This window comes from Lepidochelys kempii, chromosome 5, assembly GCF_965140285.1.
Source record: "Lepidochelys kempii isolate rLepKem1 chromosome 5, rLepKem1.hap1, whole genome shotgun sequence".
NCBI classification, from domain to species: Eukaryota; Metazoa; Chordata; order Testudines; family Cheloniidae; genus Lepidochelys; species Lepidochelys kempii.
In genome coordinates this window covers 28,896,157-28,913,775 of record NC_136384.1, presented here as the reverse complement: position 1 = coordinate 28,913,775, position 17,619 = coordinate 28,896,157, and the positions used below count along the sequence as shown (strand labels likewise).

General features: G+C 39.2%; 1 protein-coding gene across 3 annotated transcripts in view; it reads left to right on the top strand.

Annotated features, from left to right (window-relative positions):
• The window catches only part of TTC33 (tetratricopeptide repeat domain 33), a 121,198-nt gene extending 103,579 nt beyond the window's left edge, over positions 1-17,619 (top strand). For all 3 annotated transcript variants that reach the window (XM_073343839.2, XM_073343842.2, XM_073343841.2), the window contains exon 5: positions 15,106-17,619. In XM_073343839.2, coding sequence (XP_073199940.1) covers positions 15,106-15,459 — 354 coding nt within the window. In that variant the 3' untranslated portion in view covers positions 15,460-17,619. The remainder of the gene's footprint in view (positions 1-15,105) is intronic.

The following is a 17,619-nucleotide window of genomic DNA, read 5'->3' as shown; positions in this document are numbered from 1 at the left end:
AACCGCAAAGGGTACTTTTCAATGGTGCTGCAAGCACTGGTGGATCACAAGGGACTTTTCACTGACATCAACGTGGGATGGCCGGGAAAGGTGCATGATGCTCGCATCTTCAGGAACTCTGGTCTGTTTGAACAGCTGCAGGAAGGAACTTACTTCCCAGACCAGAAAATTACCATTAGGGATGTTGAAATGCCTATAGTTATCCTTAGGGACCCAGCCTACCCCTTAATGCCATGGCTCATGAAGCCATACACAGGCACCCTGGACAGTAGTAAGGAGCTGTTCAACTACAGGCTGAGTAAGTGCAGAATGGTGATAGAATGTGCATTTGGATGTTTAAAAGCTCGCTGGCGCAGTTTACTGATTAGGTTAGACCTCAGTGAAACCAGTATTCCCATTGTAATTGCTGCTTGTTGTGTGCTCCACAATCTCTGTGAGAGTAAAGGGGAGAAGTTTATGGTGGGGTGGGAGGTTCAGGCAAATCGCTTGGTGGCCAATTACACACAACCAGACACCAGGGTGATTAGAAGAGCACAGCTGGGTGCCCTGCGCATCAGAGAAGCTGTCAAGGTTCCTTCCCCACTTTGAACTTTAGAGTACAGATGTGGAGACCTTCATGAAAGACCCCCTAAACGTATTCTTACCAGATTAGGTTAAAAACTTCCCCAAGGTACAAACTTTGCCTTGTCCTTGAACAGTATGCTGCCACCACCAACCGATTTAAACACAGAACAGGGAAAGAGACCACTTGGAGACATCTTCCCCCAGAATATCCCCCCAAGCCCTACACCCCCTTTCCTGGGGAAGGCTTGATAATAATATCCTCACCAATTGGTACAGGTGAACACAGACCCAAACCCTTGGATCTTAAGAACAATAAAAAATCAGTCAGGTTCTTAAAAGAAGAATGTTATTTAAAGAAAAGGTAAAAGAATCACTTCTGTAAAATCAGGATGGTAAATACTTTACAGGGTAATCAGATTCAAAACATAGAGAATCCCTCTAGGCAAAATCTTAAATTACAAAAAGACACAAAACAGGAATACACATTCTCTCCAGCACAGTGAATTTTACAAGCCAAAAAACAAAAGGAAATCTAATGTATTTTCTAGCTAGATTACTTACTAACTTTACAGCAGTTGGAAGGCTTGCATCCTTGATCTATTCCCGGCAAAGGTATCACACAGACAGACAAACAAAAGCCTTTTTCCCCCGCCTCCAGATTTGAAAGAATCTTGTCCCCTCATTGGTCATTTTGAGTCAGGTGCCAGTGAGGTTACCTTAGCTTCTTAACCCTTTACAGGTGAAAGGATTTTGCCTCTGGAGGGATTTTATAGCACTGTATACAGAAAGGTGTCTTTATTCCCTTTATATTTATGACAGAAGCTTTGAAAACCAGTTTCATGACTGACCAGGCTACGGTATGACAGTTCTGTTTGTTTCTCCTTGATGAAAACCCGCCCCCTTGGTTGACTGTACTTCCCTGTAAGCCAACCGACCTCCCCCCTTTGATCTCCGCTTTCAGAGGCAATAAAATCATTATTGTTTCCAAGTCATGCATTCTTTATTAATTCATCACACAAATAGGGGGAAAACTCACAAGGTAGCCCGGGACGGGTGGGTGAGGAGGGAAGCACCGGGTAGGGTGGTGGATGAGGGGAAGAGGGAAGGACAAGGCCACTCTACAGTTCAAAACTTATTGAATGCCAGCCTTCTGTTGTTTGGGCAATCCTCTGGGGTGGAGAGGCTGGGTGCCCGTAGCTTCCTCCACCCGCGTTCTTGGGCGTCTGGATGAGTAGGATATGGAACTTGGGGAGGAGGGCAGGTGGTTATACAGGGGCTGCAGTGGCGGTCTGTGCTCCTGCTGCCTTTCCTGCAGCTCCACCAGATGCCTGAGTATATCAGTTTGCTCCCCAATTAGCCTCAGCATTGCATCCTGCCTCCTCTCGTCACGCTCCTCTTTCCTCTCACCGCATTCATTTAACGCTTTCCTGGACTCTGCCATTTTTTACCTCCACGCATTCTGCTGAGCTCTTTCAGCGCGGGAGGACTGCATGAGCTCTGAGAACATGTCATCACAAGTGCGTTTTTTTCACCTTGTAATCGCGCTGGCCTCTGGGATGGAGATGATAGGGGGAGTGTAGAAACATTTGCAGCTGTGGGAGGAAAAAAAGGGAGAGTATTTTTTAAAAAGATACATTTTAGAGAACAAAGGGAAGACTATTTCACACTGAATCAAGCGATTCACATTAGATAGCACATGTGCTTTTGGTACAAGGTCGCATTTTGCCTCTTATATTTAGTGCCTGCTGGTTTGGTGTGAGACATCACACATGCTCGGCTGGGCAACAGAATTCGGCTTTCAGGCAGCCATGGTAAGGCAAAGGGTTTTGGCTTCTTCAACCTTCATAACATGTGGTAATGGTTTCAAACAGCAGCTCCCTCCTTTCCCATACCAAGCAAAGCCCGTTGGGTTGGCCATTTAAAAGGAGGGGCTGAAGTTTTAGGGTGAATGTGCAACACAACCCAACTCTCCTCCCCCTCCAATTCTCTGGGATGATCGCTTCACCCCTCCTCACCCCAAAGGCAAACAGCCCAGCAGGGGACATTCAGATCTTTCACTGCACTTTCGTCATTATAAGTGGATCATTAAAGGTTGGTTTCACTGTACTGCCAAAGACAAATTGAACAGTCATTTTCCCTACACTTTAGGATCTTCATCAGTACAATAGCTTTTCATGAGAAAAATAAAACGGGTTCTGTTTTTTGTAAAACAAATAAAAATAAGAAATTAGTATAAAGCAGAATTTTGCTAAGTGACACTGTTATAGAAGTTTGCAAATTAACAAGTATCATGTCTCTTTTGTAAATATGGGGTTTGCAGATCAACAAAGAGCAAAGTATTGTATTTCTGCTAGAATGCATATATGCCAGATATACCCAGTATTATTATCCATATATATTGCTCATAGATCTTGCCAACTCTTGTATTACATTAGAAGTTTCTATTATAAAATCTGACATAAACCGTTTCTGGACTTTAGATGGATTCCTGTGTCATTTGCCAAATTTAGCTAATGAGAAATACAAAGATATGATCATCAATGGGAATGCCAACATAGTGTGTGACATTAACTTCTGAGTTAGTGGTTCAAGCGTAAAGCAGTCAAATCTGTAGTGTTTCAGACCATGTTGCTGCCATCCTAAGGGAAACAAATCATAACTCAAAACTGATTTTTATAGTTCTGTGTAGGATTAAGGCATTACGTTTTATCACACTGTTATAATATTCTTTTTTTCTAAGAAGAACACAGTATGCAGATTATTTTGCAGTCAGTAAAATACTGTTTTGAGCACAGTGTTGGAATACTATAACTCTGCCATTAATATTAAAATCATAAGTGGACACTTGCTTTTCTATTAAGTACACAAATGCAAAATAAAGACGCAATTAAACTTTTAAAAGTTACTGTTTGTTTTATATTTGTGAGACAAGGCAAGTGAGGTAATATTTTTTTATTAGATTAGCAGAAGTTGGTCCAATAAAATATATTAACTCACTTGTCTCTCTCGTATTCTGGGACCAACACAACTACAACAACACAGCAAACATTTTATATTTGTTTCAGCGAAAAAATTGGCATTGAGCTTTTCTTTACATTATTCAGCTTGTAGTTTTTTATTTTTGTATGTTCTGTAAATATTGGTATATTCATCAGGTTTTGGTGTGAAAGAAAATTTTTCTTGTTAAGGCATATTTCCCCAACCACAAAGCCAGTAACCGTCACATTTTAGCATTCACATTCTAGCACACAGTATTAAGGGAGTGTTTGGCCAGATTCTGAGGGAAGTGGAGCTGAGGTGAAGTTGGGGCTAGAGCTAAACTGTCAGGAGGCTAATGGTAGCACTGCACTTGGGCTAACTAGCCATGTTTCCAGTATTGATGGGGCGGGAGGGTAAGCAGTCCATACCTCAGACTTTGCATGGTTAGATGGTCACTTCAGTGCCTCTGATAGTCTCGTCAAAGAGAAGACAACACTTTCTCTGCATCTACAATATGGACTTGGTTTGTAGCTTTTGCCAGTCCATTGGTTTTCCATGGGAGGCAATAATACTATCCCAAGTAGCTGTTCCCAAGCCAACTTGGGGGGCAAAAGTGTTAGAGAGGAACCATAGGGTCTGAGACAGCTACATGATCTCTGATTTGAAGTAGCCAAAAATTGCAACCAAGAAAAACATAGACTTTGGACATCTGTGCTTTCTCTGGCAGTGTTCACAGTGAAAATGGGAAAATATATCGTAGGTAATAAGGATGATCAAGTATTAAATTATCCATCAAAAATAAGAGAAGTACAATGAAAATGTAATAAAACAGTGCAGACACTTTGACATAAGAAGAAAGAACAGAGGAAATGTGACTCAGTCTTTAAATTGATGGCACAAAATATTCTTTCATTGCCAATCTATTAGTTGACTCATTTGCAACAAAATAATCAGTCAGATAGCAGATAGTTAATACTTTCAATCTTTTCTTCGGTATATTAAAGTTGATGATGATCCAGTCAGAACTAAAATTGATTTGTTTTAATTGTTTAGTGTGTAATTTACTTTAATATTTGTTGAACTAAACTTTAGCCATTTTCCATCAATTCTAGAGCAAATATATTTAAAAAAATCATGTTTCTTTGTATGAATTTGGTACTCACAGAAATAAAAGGTTATAACAGTGAAGCATAAGAAGCATTCTTCACAAAGCTCTGCCAATACACCTTAATCCTAATCTGCTACATTTCTGTTGCTCCAGTCTTTGACCTCTCTTGAAAGTCTTAGTTACATTTATGTGCTCCCTCCAAACGCACTTTTACTCATTCTGTAACTCAAGGGAGCACTTACCCACTGAACTTTCCCATTTTCCAAATCAATAAATTAGAAATGCCTCCAGTTTTCTAAAACCCTAACTGTTCTTTTATAAATAATTTTACAGTTGTTATCGGTAGACCTGGTAAAGCCACCCGCAGGCAAAAGTTGCCCAACACTTCCCATGATAAGACCCTTTTTCAGTCACTTAAAACTGCAGACTTTAACCATTTGGCCTGAAATTTCCCATGCTGGGTGTCTGCTGATTTTTCTTAAAACTTTCAGCTAAAATGATTCAGCTGTTTCTGATAAAGAGATTAGGAAAAATAAGTTTTACCCATCTTAAAAAAATTCTTACAAACATTTTGCTGTGAAGCTTTAATGCCTTCATGTTTTGGAACAGGGCCTTGAAATTTGGCAAGGGGAGGGTTACTTTGATGCCTAGGATGTGCCTTTTACTGTTCCCTATGAAAATTTGCCCAAATTTGGCTAAATTATAAACCTCTGAATAATCTCAGTTCACCGATGCTCAGTATTATTATTTATATTGCCATACCCTTAGTCATGGACCAGGTTCCCAGCGTGCTAGGTACTGTACAAACACAGAACAAAAAAACCTTCCCCAAAGTGCTAAGTCTAAAACAAGAAAGAGCAGATGGATACAGACAGACAGGAATGTGCGAGGGAACAGTGAGACAGTATTGGTCAGTATGGTAGTCTGTGGTCTCAGCAAAGCAGCAGCCTAATCATTGTCAAGGGTTCTGGGTTTTTGTAAGTGTAATAGAAAAGAAGGGTTTTAATGAGAGTTTTGGAGGAGGAAAATTAGGTAGCTTTGTAGATGTTTATAGGGCAGGGCTCTAATCAAGCAAGAAGGGTAGCTATGGGAGAAAGCATAAAGATGCTTGTTTGGAGGCGGCTGTTGGGATGGAAGGCAGAGTTGACATCTTGATAGTGAATGAGACATTACATGGAGGGTATGGTTAGCCCTTGAAGACCTTTGAAAATGAAAATAAGTTCCTGGTTTTTGATGCAGTAGAGAAGCAGAAGCCCATGGTGGGGGAGGAATGCAAAAGTGAGGTGATGTGGTCCAAATGACAGGCTGGAGAAATGATTTGAAACAGCATTCTGAGTGGATATAGGTGGGGCAAAATTGCATTTGTCAAGGCCACAAAGTAGGATGTTTCAGTATGTGACAGTCAGGGTCCAGATGGTTTTTCCCTGGATCCTGATTGTCACACTGTAATGCGAGATGATGAGTGCCTGGACCAGAGAGAGAGAGTTTTAGCTGTGTGAATGGATAGGAAAGGCCATATCTTAGAGGTGTTATGCAGAAAGAATTGGCAAGATTAAAACATAGGCTGAATGTGAGGACCCAGATTGTGGTCTGAGTTGAAGATGAGGCTCAGGTTATGGGTCTCACTGGCATGCAGGATGATGATGTCCACCGTGATCAAGAAACAAGGTAGTGAAAAGGGCTTGGGAGGGAAATTAGAGTTCTGTTTTAGCCATGTTGAGTTTTAGTCGATAGCTAGTCATCTATGAAAAGATGTCAGACAGACTGAGATTCTAGCTGAGATGAAAGATGACAGGTCTGAAATAGAGAGGTATTTGAATCGCCAGCAGAGACGGTACCTGAATTTGTGTTTGCAGATGAATTTACTGGGAGACCTGGTTAGAGGGAGAATAGGAGGGGTCTAAGGACAGAGCCCTGTGGAACCCACACCAAAAATTGAGGAGGGATTAGGAGGATCCTCTGAAGGAGCAATTAGAGAGGTATGAAGAAAACTGGGAGAGGACAGAGTCACCGGCTAAAGAAAGACAAGATTTCAGGAAAATGTCCATGGTCAGCTGTGTCAAAGATGGCTGACAAATAAAGGCGGATTAGGAAGGAGTACTGGTTCTGCAGTTTGGCCAGGAAGAGGTCATTAGAGACTTTGGTGTGAGCAGTTTCACTGGAATGCAAGGGTGGAAGCCAGTTTGGAGAGGGTCTAGGATGGAGCTTGAGGAGAGGAATTCCAGATACTGATTGTATGCAAAGTTTTCAATGAGCTTAGAGATGGAAGGGAAAAGGGATTTTGGGATGGTAGTTGGAGAGGCAAATGGGATTAAGGGTAGGGTTTTTTTTAAGACAGGAGAGACTAAAGCGTGTTTATAATGTGAGCTAAAAGAGCTAGAGAAGAGTGAGAAGATAAGGAGAAGAGTAAGGTCGGGAATGAGATTGACATGAGCGAGATCAGGAGTTGGGATGGGTCAGTGGGACAAGTGGGGGGGTTTGTAGGAAAGAGAAGATAAACTTCTGCATCTGTGATAGAAGGGAAGGAGGAGAGTTGTGGGCGGGGAAGGATGAATGGAAGGAAGGACAAGTAGAGGAAGTTCACTAGTGAGACTAGTTAGCTTGGCAACTAAATTATCTGAAGATTTCATTTGTACTGAGCATGCACCAGCCCAGAGCTTTCCCTGAATTTGCTCTTTCTAGCTGCCAGAGGCCATTGTGTCTACAGGCACTGGTCTCAGCATTCTTTTGTCCTCATCACCTCTCCCCTCTGCATTCAAACAAGTCAGGCTGGTGTCGTAGTAGCCATTGCTGTTAGGAGGAGAGAATTTCAAGAAAAGTTCTGCTTAACTTTTGGATATCCTGCAGTTCAGGAATGGAGCATGCTTAGCTACTCTGTGGGACTGATGAAAGCTCAGTCCAGTGAACTCATAGGAGCTGTGATGGGATGGAGCATGCTCAGCAAAGGCAGAAACTTTGGAGAATAATGTTGTTAGCCTCCAACAAACCTCTATCGAGAATGTGCAAACAGAGATTAGTAGGGGCTTATAACTTGGTCAAATTTGGGAGGATTTTCACAAGGTTGGAACAGGATGCATCCCTGACACCAAGGCAACCTCTTTATCAAATTTCATGTCACTGCTCCAAATCCTGGACGCATTAGAGCTTGTCAATGAAATAGTTGTAAGAATCTATTAACATCAAAACTTCAAAAAATAAGACTTTAATAAATGCAGAGAACTTGTAGGTAAAGTTCCATGGAAAGAAAATCTAAGAGAAGAAGGAGTTCAGTAGAGCTGGGGCAGTTTTTCAAAAAGACAGTATTAAAGGAATAACTGCCAACTATCGTGATAGGGAGGAAAGCTAGGAAGTATAGTCTAAGAGGCCAATACGGCTCCATCAGGAGCTCTTTAGTGACCTGAAAATCAAAAAGCAATCCTACATTAAGTGGAAACATAGACAAATTGATAAGAGGAGAACAAAAGAATAGAAACAAAATCAGAAAGGCTAATGCACAAAGGGAGTTACACCTAGTAAGGGACATAACAGGCAATAAGAAGAGGTTCTTTAAATACTTTAGGAGCAAGAGAAAGATGAAAGAAAGTGTAAGTCCTCTGTTTAATAGGCAAGGAGAGCTACTAACTGATGACATGAAGAAAGCTGAGATGTTTTATGCCAGTTTTGCTTCAGTCTTCACTAAAAAGGTTAATGGTGACCAGATACTCAACACAAAAAGGGGAATGAATATAAGCCAAAATAGAGAGAGAATAGGTTAAAGAATATGTTGATAAGTTAGATGTAGTCAAGTCAGCAGGGCCTGATGCAATTAATCCTAGGGTACTTATGAATCCAGCTGAAGCAATCTTGGAACTGTTAGCAGTTATCTTCGAGATCTCATGGAGGATGGGTTAAGTCCCAGAATACTGGAGAAAGGCAAACATAGTACCTATCTTTAAAAAGGAGAACAAAGACAACCTGGGGAATTATAGACCAGTCAGCCTTACTTCGATACCTGGAAAGATACTGGAAAACATTTTAGACAATCTGTTTGTAACCACCAGGGGGATAGCGTTTTCAGGAATAACCAGCATGGATTTGTCAAGACCAAATTATGCCATACCAACCTAATTTACTATTTTAATAGGGTTAGTGGCCTAATGGATGGGAGGAAGACGTAGTTGTGTGATATCTTGATTTTTAGTAAGGTTTTTGATGCAGTCCCACGTGATAGTCTCATAAACAAACTAGGTAAAAGTGGTCTAGATTACATTTCTATAAAGTGAGTGCAAAACTGGTTGAAAGACCGTATTCAAAGAATAGTTAGAAATAGTCAAACTGGGAGGGCGTAATTAGTGGTGTCACACAGGGGTCAGTCTTGAATGTGTACTAGTCAATATTTTCATTAACGGCTGGGATACTGGAATGGAGAGTATGCTTATAAAATTCACATATGACACCATGCTGAGAGGGGTTACAAAGACAGGATTAGAATTCAAAAGGACCTTAATGAATTGGTCTGAATTCAACAAGATGAAATTCAATAACAACAAGTACAAAGTATTTCATCTAGGAAGGAAACATCAAACGCACAGCTACAAAATGGGGAATAACTGGCAGGTGGCAGTATTGTTGGAAAGGATCTGGGGGTTATAGTGGATCACAAATTGAATATGAGTTAACAATGTGTTGCAACTGTGAAAAAGGCTAATATCATTTTGAGATGACAGGAGTGTCATATGTAAAACATGGGAGAGAGAATTCTGCTCTGCTCAGAACTGGTGAGGCTTCAGCTGGAGTACTGTGTCCAGTTCTGGGTACCACACTTTATGAAAGATATGAACAAATTGGAGAGAGTCCAGAGGAGAGCCACAAAAATGACAAAAGGTTTAGAAAACTTGACCTATGAGGAAAGGTTAAAAAACCGAGCATGTTTAGTCTAGAGAACAGAAGACTCAGAGTCTTCAAATATGTTAAGGGCTATTATAAAGAGAGTGGTGATCAATTGTGCTCCCCATCCACTGAACCTAGAACAAGAAGTAATGGGCTGCAGCAAGGGAGATTTAGGTTAGATATTGGGAAAAGCTTTCTAACACTTTCATACACTTTTTGCAGCAGTTTGCCTGTGACATCTGGTCTGTTGGGTGGACTGTATCCTACTCTTAATGACTGATCCATGTTAATGAAGTGTGGGTTCTTAATCATATACAGAAAGGAGAATTCGTTGCATAAACAAAGCGAGCAATTTTTCCATCAATTATCTTTTTGTAATCTGCTGGTATCACAAAATTATCTGTGGTTGTTTCTGGATGGTGGAGGGTTTTTTCTTTTTGCTACATGATATACTGTGGCTATGTGACATACATAATGTGACTGAAACACTATGATAGATAATTCTGAATGTATAGAAAATGATGGTGATCTTGAAGGTGGATAGTCTTCAAAATCCTGTATGTTGAGGATGGATTCTCCTAAACAAAATAAGTCAATGCAGTTATTTAATTATTATTACCATGCTGCTCATTTAGTATTACTCATTGTATTCACTGACACTCAATACTACTTTAAAGGTGAAATTGTAAAAGGAAGAGCTGCCTATTTCAGCTATTTATTTTTTATCACAACTGCATCTAAAATGGTAGTACCATAGAGTAACAACTATATTTTTTCCTCAAACATGAGAATTCAAGAATAGTCCAGAAGAAAGACAGGCAGTCCCTAAGAAAGAAGTATGAAACAAAAAAGTTTACCAACCTGGAGATCCTGCATGTTCAGACATGTTCCTTTCATCATCTTCAACGCAGCTTCCTCCTGAGAAGGAACACTTCTCATGATGTTGTTTTGTTCAGGCAACCAGACGTTGCATTTCTTTGTTGCACTGTTTGCATTTTGCACGCATGCCTGTCTTACTCACTGGTAGGGGAACTTCATTAAAATATTCCCAAACTGGCTCTCTTTTACGGCCTGCTGCCGTTACAGGTTTTCCCTTCTAGTGAGAGAATGGTATGGTAGATCTCAAATCAATGAAGGCTACACTCAGAAAGACCTCAAGACTTCTGGAATATGTTACTGAAACAGTTTCACTTTTGTTTCTACTGCCTGTCTCTCCCTTCTCTCATTTGTCTCCAGATTTCTTCTTCTCCTTGTCCAGATCTATTCCGCCCCCAACAATCTATTCATTGGACTTTTTGAAACTTTGCACTTTTAGAGAGAGGTAAGGGGTTGACTCTGCGACACATGTGCAGAGGGACAGTAGGGTGGAGGTCTGTTATTTCTCACCTCTATTTGTTTATTTATTTATTTATTTTAAAGTATTTTTGCTGTTAACAAGCATGTTATCTCTAGAGACACAAATCCACAGTATGAGAACTACAAAACTAAGTATCTCTGATGGTGTCTTCTAGACTGAGCACTGAGTCCCATTGGGTAGATAGAAAGATTAACCTAAATAATCTGTACAGAAGCCCCTGGAACACCATAAAATTGGGTCTGTAATCCATGAATTATTGGAACTCATTTACAGAACTTTTCTTAAACAGTACATGAATATATTGTCTCATACTATAGAATTAGAATTTATAATCCCTATACCATGATGAGATATCTCTGAGCTATAATGTATCTTAATTAAAACTATCTTTAGATCAAAAAATTCCAATTTAAATTAAAAAAACGATGTTTTAAATTTTTTTAAAGAATCATTGATTTTTATCCACCCCGGTTGCAATGGAAAGTGTTGGCGGCAGTCTTAACTATCGGTGTCACTATTAGCTCTTCCTATAATAAATAGCTCCTTATACAGACAGCCGTGTGACTAAAACCACCTTTTTCTTCTGAAGACTGCAAACCAATTGTGGAAATGCTTCATGGGAGAAAGGTGTAACCCACACAGTTCAACAGCGATAGCAAAGATAAAATCGTTTGAAAAGGTGAGGTTTTCAGGTGTGTAAAGTGGAGAAGAATGGATTAAAATGGATATCAAAGGAAAGGCTCCCAGAGAAAGTACATGTGCACTTAAAGTACAGTGGTGGAATCCCTAAAAAGCAGATGCTGTCACAGCACAGATGTGCAGAAGAATAAAGCTGTGTCTCGACTATAGCTAGTGTCATATATTTTTTTTAAATACCAGTTAAGCAATTAGAATAAACTAGAGGGATGTCGAAGCTGTTCCAGAAATGTGAATTAAAAGTAGCCGATTTGCACAGATATGAATGGTTTTAGCATAATAGTGTTATCCTGCAGAATTTGATTTAGGGCAGCAGTCTGTGTGATTAAAGATGTAAACTGGATGAGAAATAAGAATAAAAACCAGTATCTTATCTTCTGTATGGGTGTTTCAAACTAGATTGGGAGGGCACTAGCAAGTGGTTACAAATATTTTAACCAACATTGGGTGGATTCATGGATTACTTTGTTTTCTGTTGTTTTCAATTCTTGATTTTGGCAGAAATTGATAAACATTAAAACATTTCTGATAGCAACATAAAATGTTTTCCATACATTACAGTGCTGCACTTTTATGAGGATCTTTGATCTGATATAAAGCTAATCCCACCAGTTTTCTGCACCGCTTTATATTAAGCATTATAATATGCAAATACTTAGCTTAATATTAGGCTTACACAGAAAGAACATGATCTGTTGTATTCATGTTAAATATCCAGGCTACACATCAAAATATTGAGAGAAGCATTGTTGACTCTAGAACATCTGTCTATGTGCCTACAATTATTAATCTATATTTTATGATAATTATATTTTTACAGTGCCATAAATGTGAATGGTACTTTATGGACAATGATAGGTCCCTGCCCTGTGGATTTAAAAACCTAAGTGGATGTTTTTGTTTTCATTTTTCAATACTTTAAGAAGTTCCAGTTGAGGGCATTTTAATATTAACTCACAGCTCCAAATATCCTCTTGAAGTTAAAAGCTGTTTAAAATCAGTAAAATGACACTGTTCTGCAAGAATTAAACTGTACTGTTCTCTGTGTCTGGAGTCCCTTGATTGCAGAACCTTTAGAGTTGGTAATATGCCTCCAAAATAAAAAATATATATATTTTTCCTGGAATTGAATGGCAGTTTATCAGAACAACAATACTAATAACATATTCTTAAAAGAAATCATGGGTTCCTATTTCTTGTGTGTTAGGATCAATTTATGCAATGGAGTACGTAGGTTCCTCTATATTTTGACAAGAATTACTTGCAGCTCTTTAAACCCAAAAGAAGGACAGAGAATTTTGAAGCAACTCAGATATTTTGTGTACTCACTAAATTAAAGGGAAAACATTGCTTTTGTAGTTAAACAGCTGATCACGTCTGTTTTCTTGTCAAGTATCTATATAAATTGGTTGTAAGGCTAAACAATATCTCAGCATGATCACCACTGATTTGCAACACAGTAGCAATGGTTTTGTAGCCAGTTGTAGCTGAATTTGGATCAGTCAGGTGGAAATTTTCATAAGCAAAATACTTTGGTTTGGTTAGCAGTCAGCTTTGGCTGTGGTTGCTTTTAGGAATCAAAATACTTTTCATTGGCTTGAAGGTTTTATCAGTTTTGTGTGAAGAGGTACTGACTTTACAGTGAATTTAATTTTACTGTGAATTCATAATATCAGAAAAGCAATGCATATAGTAAGTCAAAGGCTATGCAGTAAATCTTAAATCCATTTGTATTTAAAATCTAATCAGTTATAATTTGTGCTCCAGCATTTTTCCAGTATTTCAGTACTTTCCCCTTTATAACTAAGTGTAAAAGCCTTTATCTGATCTGACAGTGACACTTTTGAGATTTGCAAATTAATTCCAATTCAGCAATCTCTCGCTGGAGTCTGTTTTTGAAGTTTTGTTGTTGTGATAGTGCGACTTTTAGGTCTGTAATCGAATGACCAGGGAGATTGAAGTGTTCTCCAACTGGTTTTTGAATGTTATAATTCTTGACGTCTGATCTGTGTCCACTGATTCTTTTACGTATAAACTGTCCAGTTTGGCCAGTGTACATGCCAGAGGGGCATTGCTGGCACATGATGGCATATATCACATTAGTAGATGCACAGGTGAACGAGCCTCTGATAGTGTGGCTGATGTGATTAGGTTTTATGATAGTGTCCCCTGAATAGATATGTGGACACAGTTGGCAACGGGCTTTGTGGCAAGGATAGGTTCCTGGGTTAGTGTTTTTGTTGTGTGGTGTGTGGTTGCTGGTGAGTATTTGCTTCAGGTTGGGGGGCTGTCTGTAAGCAAGGACTGGCCTGTCCTCTGAAACCTGTCCAAATAGATAGCAAGTATTCTTGCTTGGGAAGAAAGCTAGATCATTCTCAGAAGTTCTCCACTTCTTTGAACAGCTCCGCAAAGTGGGAGAGTTTGTCTTTTGCCATAGTTCCCTGATGAGATCAGGTTTACATGCTCCAGAAAGCTGCTAATCTTGTGGCCAAAACAGTGCATAGTATTAGATCTATTTATGAGATATGTGCTAAGTTAAATGGGCAATGTGGGTGGTGTTTATAAACCTCAATAATCCAGATTTCTCTTTTAAATTAAACTGCATCTGTCTGCTCTTGCCCTCTTGTGTGTGTGTAGGGGGGAGAAGGTAGGCAGAATGGAGAGCCAACAAAATAAAATGAGTTTGGCTTGATTTTTTTCTTTTAATTGATCGTATATTTTGTCATGTTCTTATTAGCATTAAACTCTCTTACAACAAGCGTGGTCAAAATGCATAATTATAGGGAAATGACCCTTTTTATAATTTTGGGTTAGCAACATGTAACCCTTCATCTGCATTGTGCTTTAGGGCATTTCGTCATTCTTTTGTATAACAGTGAAATTCTGTGATCTGCTTTTAAATGGTGTTTCTGTTCAGAATGGTTCATGTTTCCAGAGAGAGAAAATTAGTATTCATTGTTTGGCACTACCATTTAAGAGAGTTTTATATTTGATATTATTGGATTGGCTAATTTGTATGAAGGTTGTTGCTGCCTTGAAATATGTGAAAGAACACTTTATTATATTCAAGACTTCAATCCTCTGCCAAACTCTCATTTGAAATATTTTCATAAGGGCTTGATTTTCAAACAGTTGTGTGTGCAATTGCAATCCTAATTTGCACTGGTAATTAGCACAGTTGCATGCACGAACTGGGTATCTGCACGTGACAATTGCAAGTTATGTACCGTTTGCTGGGCAAGCACCTGATTTCTTCATGTATTCATTCTATTTTCACACAAATTAGGCATGCACATATGATTTTTCAAAAATCAGGCCCAAATTATATGTAAAACTAATCATGGGAAAGCATTCTAGGGAAAAGGGGAGAAGTGCTGTCACTTGATTTTGAAAGTGGGCTGGACAGAGCAATAGAAAGATACTTAAACAGTCATCTTAGTCACAGGTGGACTAAACGATCTAGAAGGCTGTTTTCATTTCTGTGATTAAACATGTCAGTTCAAAAAATGCTAATCACTCTGTTCATTTGTAGGCAATTCGCAGCTTTCAGGTGGCCTTGCACATCTATCCAATGAGCCCTGAACTATGGAAGGAAGACCTTACCTGGGCAAGAAAGCTGCATGAACAGCAAAAGAAAGCAACAAAGACTAAGGCGACGCAAGCAGAGGCAAAAGAAGCAGATGTTGCCCATGAATCAATTCCAGATTATGACTTTGAAAGTGATGAGATTGTGGCAGTTTGTGCAGCTATCGCAGAGAAGGAGAAAACTGTTTCAGCAACTAAAACAGTAGTGATTGTGTCTGCGTCAGGCACAGTAGAGACCGTAACTGAGAAGGAGGAATGTTCGACAACCCCCGATGATACCGTTTTTATCAGAGCCCGATAGTGCAGCATAATCTTTTGCTAGTATTCTTTGGAAATCTAACGTTACTTATCAAGTGTTGGAAGAATTCTTTTTAGCAGCAGTGGAACAGGGTAAAATAGAAGGGGTCATTATTTCTGAAGTAGCTTTTTCAGAGGAAAAGGGTTTTAAAGAAAATGTGACAAAACGACAGATAAGCAAAGACCTGAATTTCTGCTGCTTCCATACTATCAACTACGTGTTGATATTAAAACCCATATTGTAAGACTTCACACACACAATTTGAAAACACAGATTACATTATCATAACTGCTTTCATCCAACTCAATTTCTTAATTGCACAGTCTAAACAACATCTGCTGTTTCTCCTGTAATTAATTATCAGATACTTAAAAAGAAACTGGAAAAGAGAAAGGTGATTTAAGTATTACAGCTCAAACCTGTTAATAATTAACATTATAGATCAACACAATTGAAGTGTGACTCTGAAAGCTTGTTCTCAGAAGTCTTTATTTTCAATGGAGGATAGGGTTTTTTATGAAGAAGTTACAGATCACAGAAAGTCCTTGTAAACCTGGGGTCAGATTCCAAGCCTACTGAGGTCAGGGGAAAGATTCACATTGATGTCAGTGGGCATTGGATCAGGCACTTCATGCATTATTTGGAGGGTGGTGCAAAACCAAGCAACAATTACACCACACATATTCAGGCACTATTAAATATTTAACTTGCACCTACAGAAGAAAGGACATTCAAAATTGAGACTGGAACTGCTCTTACCTTGACTCATCCCAGTATACGTAAGTATATCACCTTATACGCAACAGTACATAAAATGTTAGGAGTCCGCAGTGTACAATGGGGAATGGATTAGGAATAGATCTTTAGATGCAACTTTTTTGTGCTATGGTGATTTTACAGCAAGACTACAAAGAAGGGAATCTATTGCTGTGTTGTGTGGTCAGGTTCCTTGTGGTATGGCACTGCACTCATAAAGAGTTCGATGATTTTTTGTTTTTAACAAGCCACTTATTCTGGATAGCATCTCTTTTTATTTCTGTTGCTTTGTGGGGGCTGTGTACACTTGCTAAAATATATGAACAAAATACATCTTGTGCTGCACACGAGGAACACAGGATGCTTCATTTCGTTTGCTTGCTGGTTAATTCTAAAATTTCAGTAATTCATAATGGGTCTCCCTTTCGTGGGTGGGGTTCTAATGTATAGAGCACCCATATATGGGAGATCTGTGTGTATAATCTTTCCCTTCTGTGACAAAAAATAGTTAAAGCTCTTCCTTTGTAATTTGGAAAGCATATTTTGTCCAGGGCTGATATTCATAGGCTAAATTTCAGCTCAGATAAAATTTTCCTTAATCCGTCAAAGACAGGCTTTATAATAGAATTACTGATAAACCTATACTTGTTGGATCAACAGGCACTGTAAAACTGTTGTACTATATATGTTAATAAGACCGTCTATACAGCCATGAAAGGGTCATCCTGTTATTGCACAGCCTCAAGAGAATCTGTGTTCCACTAGGGTAACGTTGGCACTGAGAGGAATCAGAGCAGATCTTTCAGGTACAGGGAAGTTCTCCTACTTGAAGATTTGTGCATGGGGCTGTAATTCTACTTGTATGTATTGGTAGGATATATTTGCTATGTCTCACTTGGATAGAATTGGACTAGATGACCTGATATGTCTTTTCATTCTATGCCTTCCAGTGTATGCTACATTCATGAGTGCAAAGGGTTTTCCTCCTTCCTCCTGTCCCAAGTTTATATAAACCCATATCTGCTCCCATTGAAATTAATTGGAAATTAATGGTTCAGGGTCAGGCTCATGAAAGGATGCCCTTGCATACTGTCAACTTGGGTAGGATTTTAGGCCAGGTTTGAGAGGTCAGCACTTACATCCCAAGTGTGCAGAACATGTGTTTCCCTCTGATTAGATTAAATTAGATTATTACTTCCAAGTAGTGAGGTGAGCAATAACGTCTTGTATGAGGGAGCACCTAGCACGCTTCTTGTGTTGGTGTGTTATTCCCAAATTGGGAAGTTTGCCATCTGGTGGTATGAAGCTCATTCTAATGTTGTACAGTGTGTTGTGCTTTGCATGCTTAGGTCTTGCTTGTTGGATATCTCCATATTGTAAATAAAGCGTGGACTTCCCTGCTCGTCA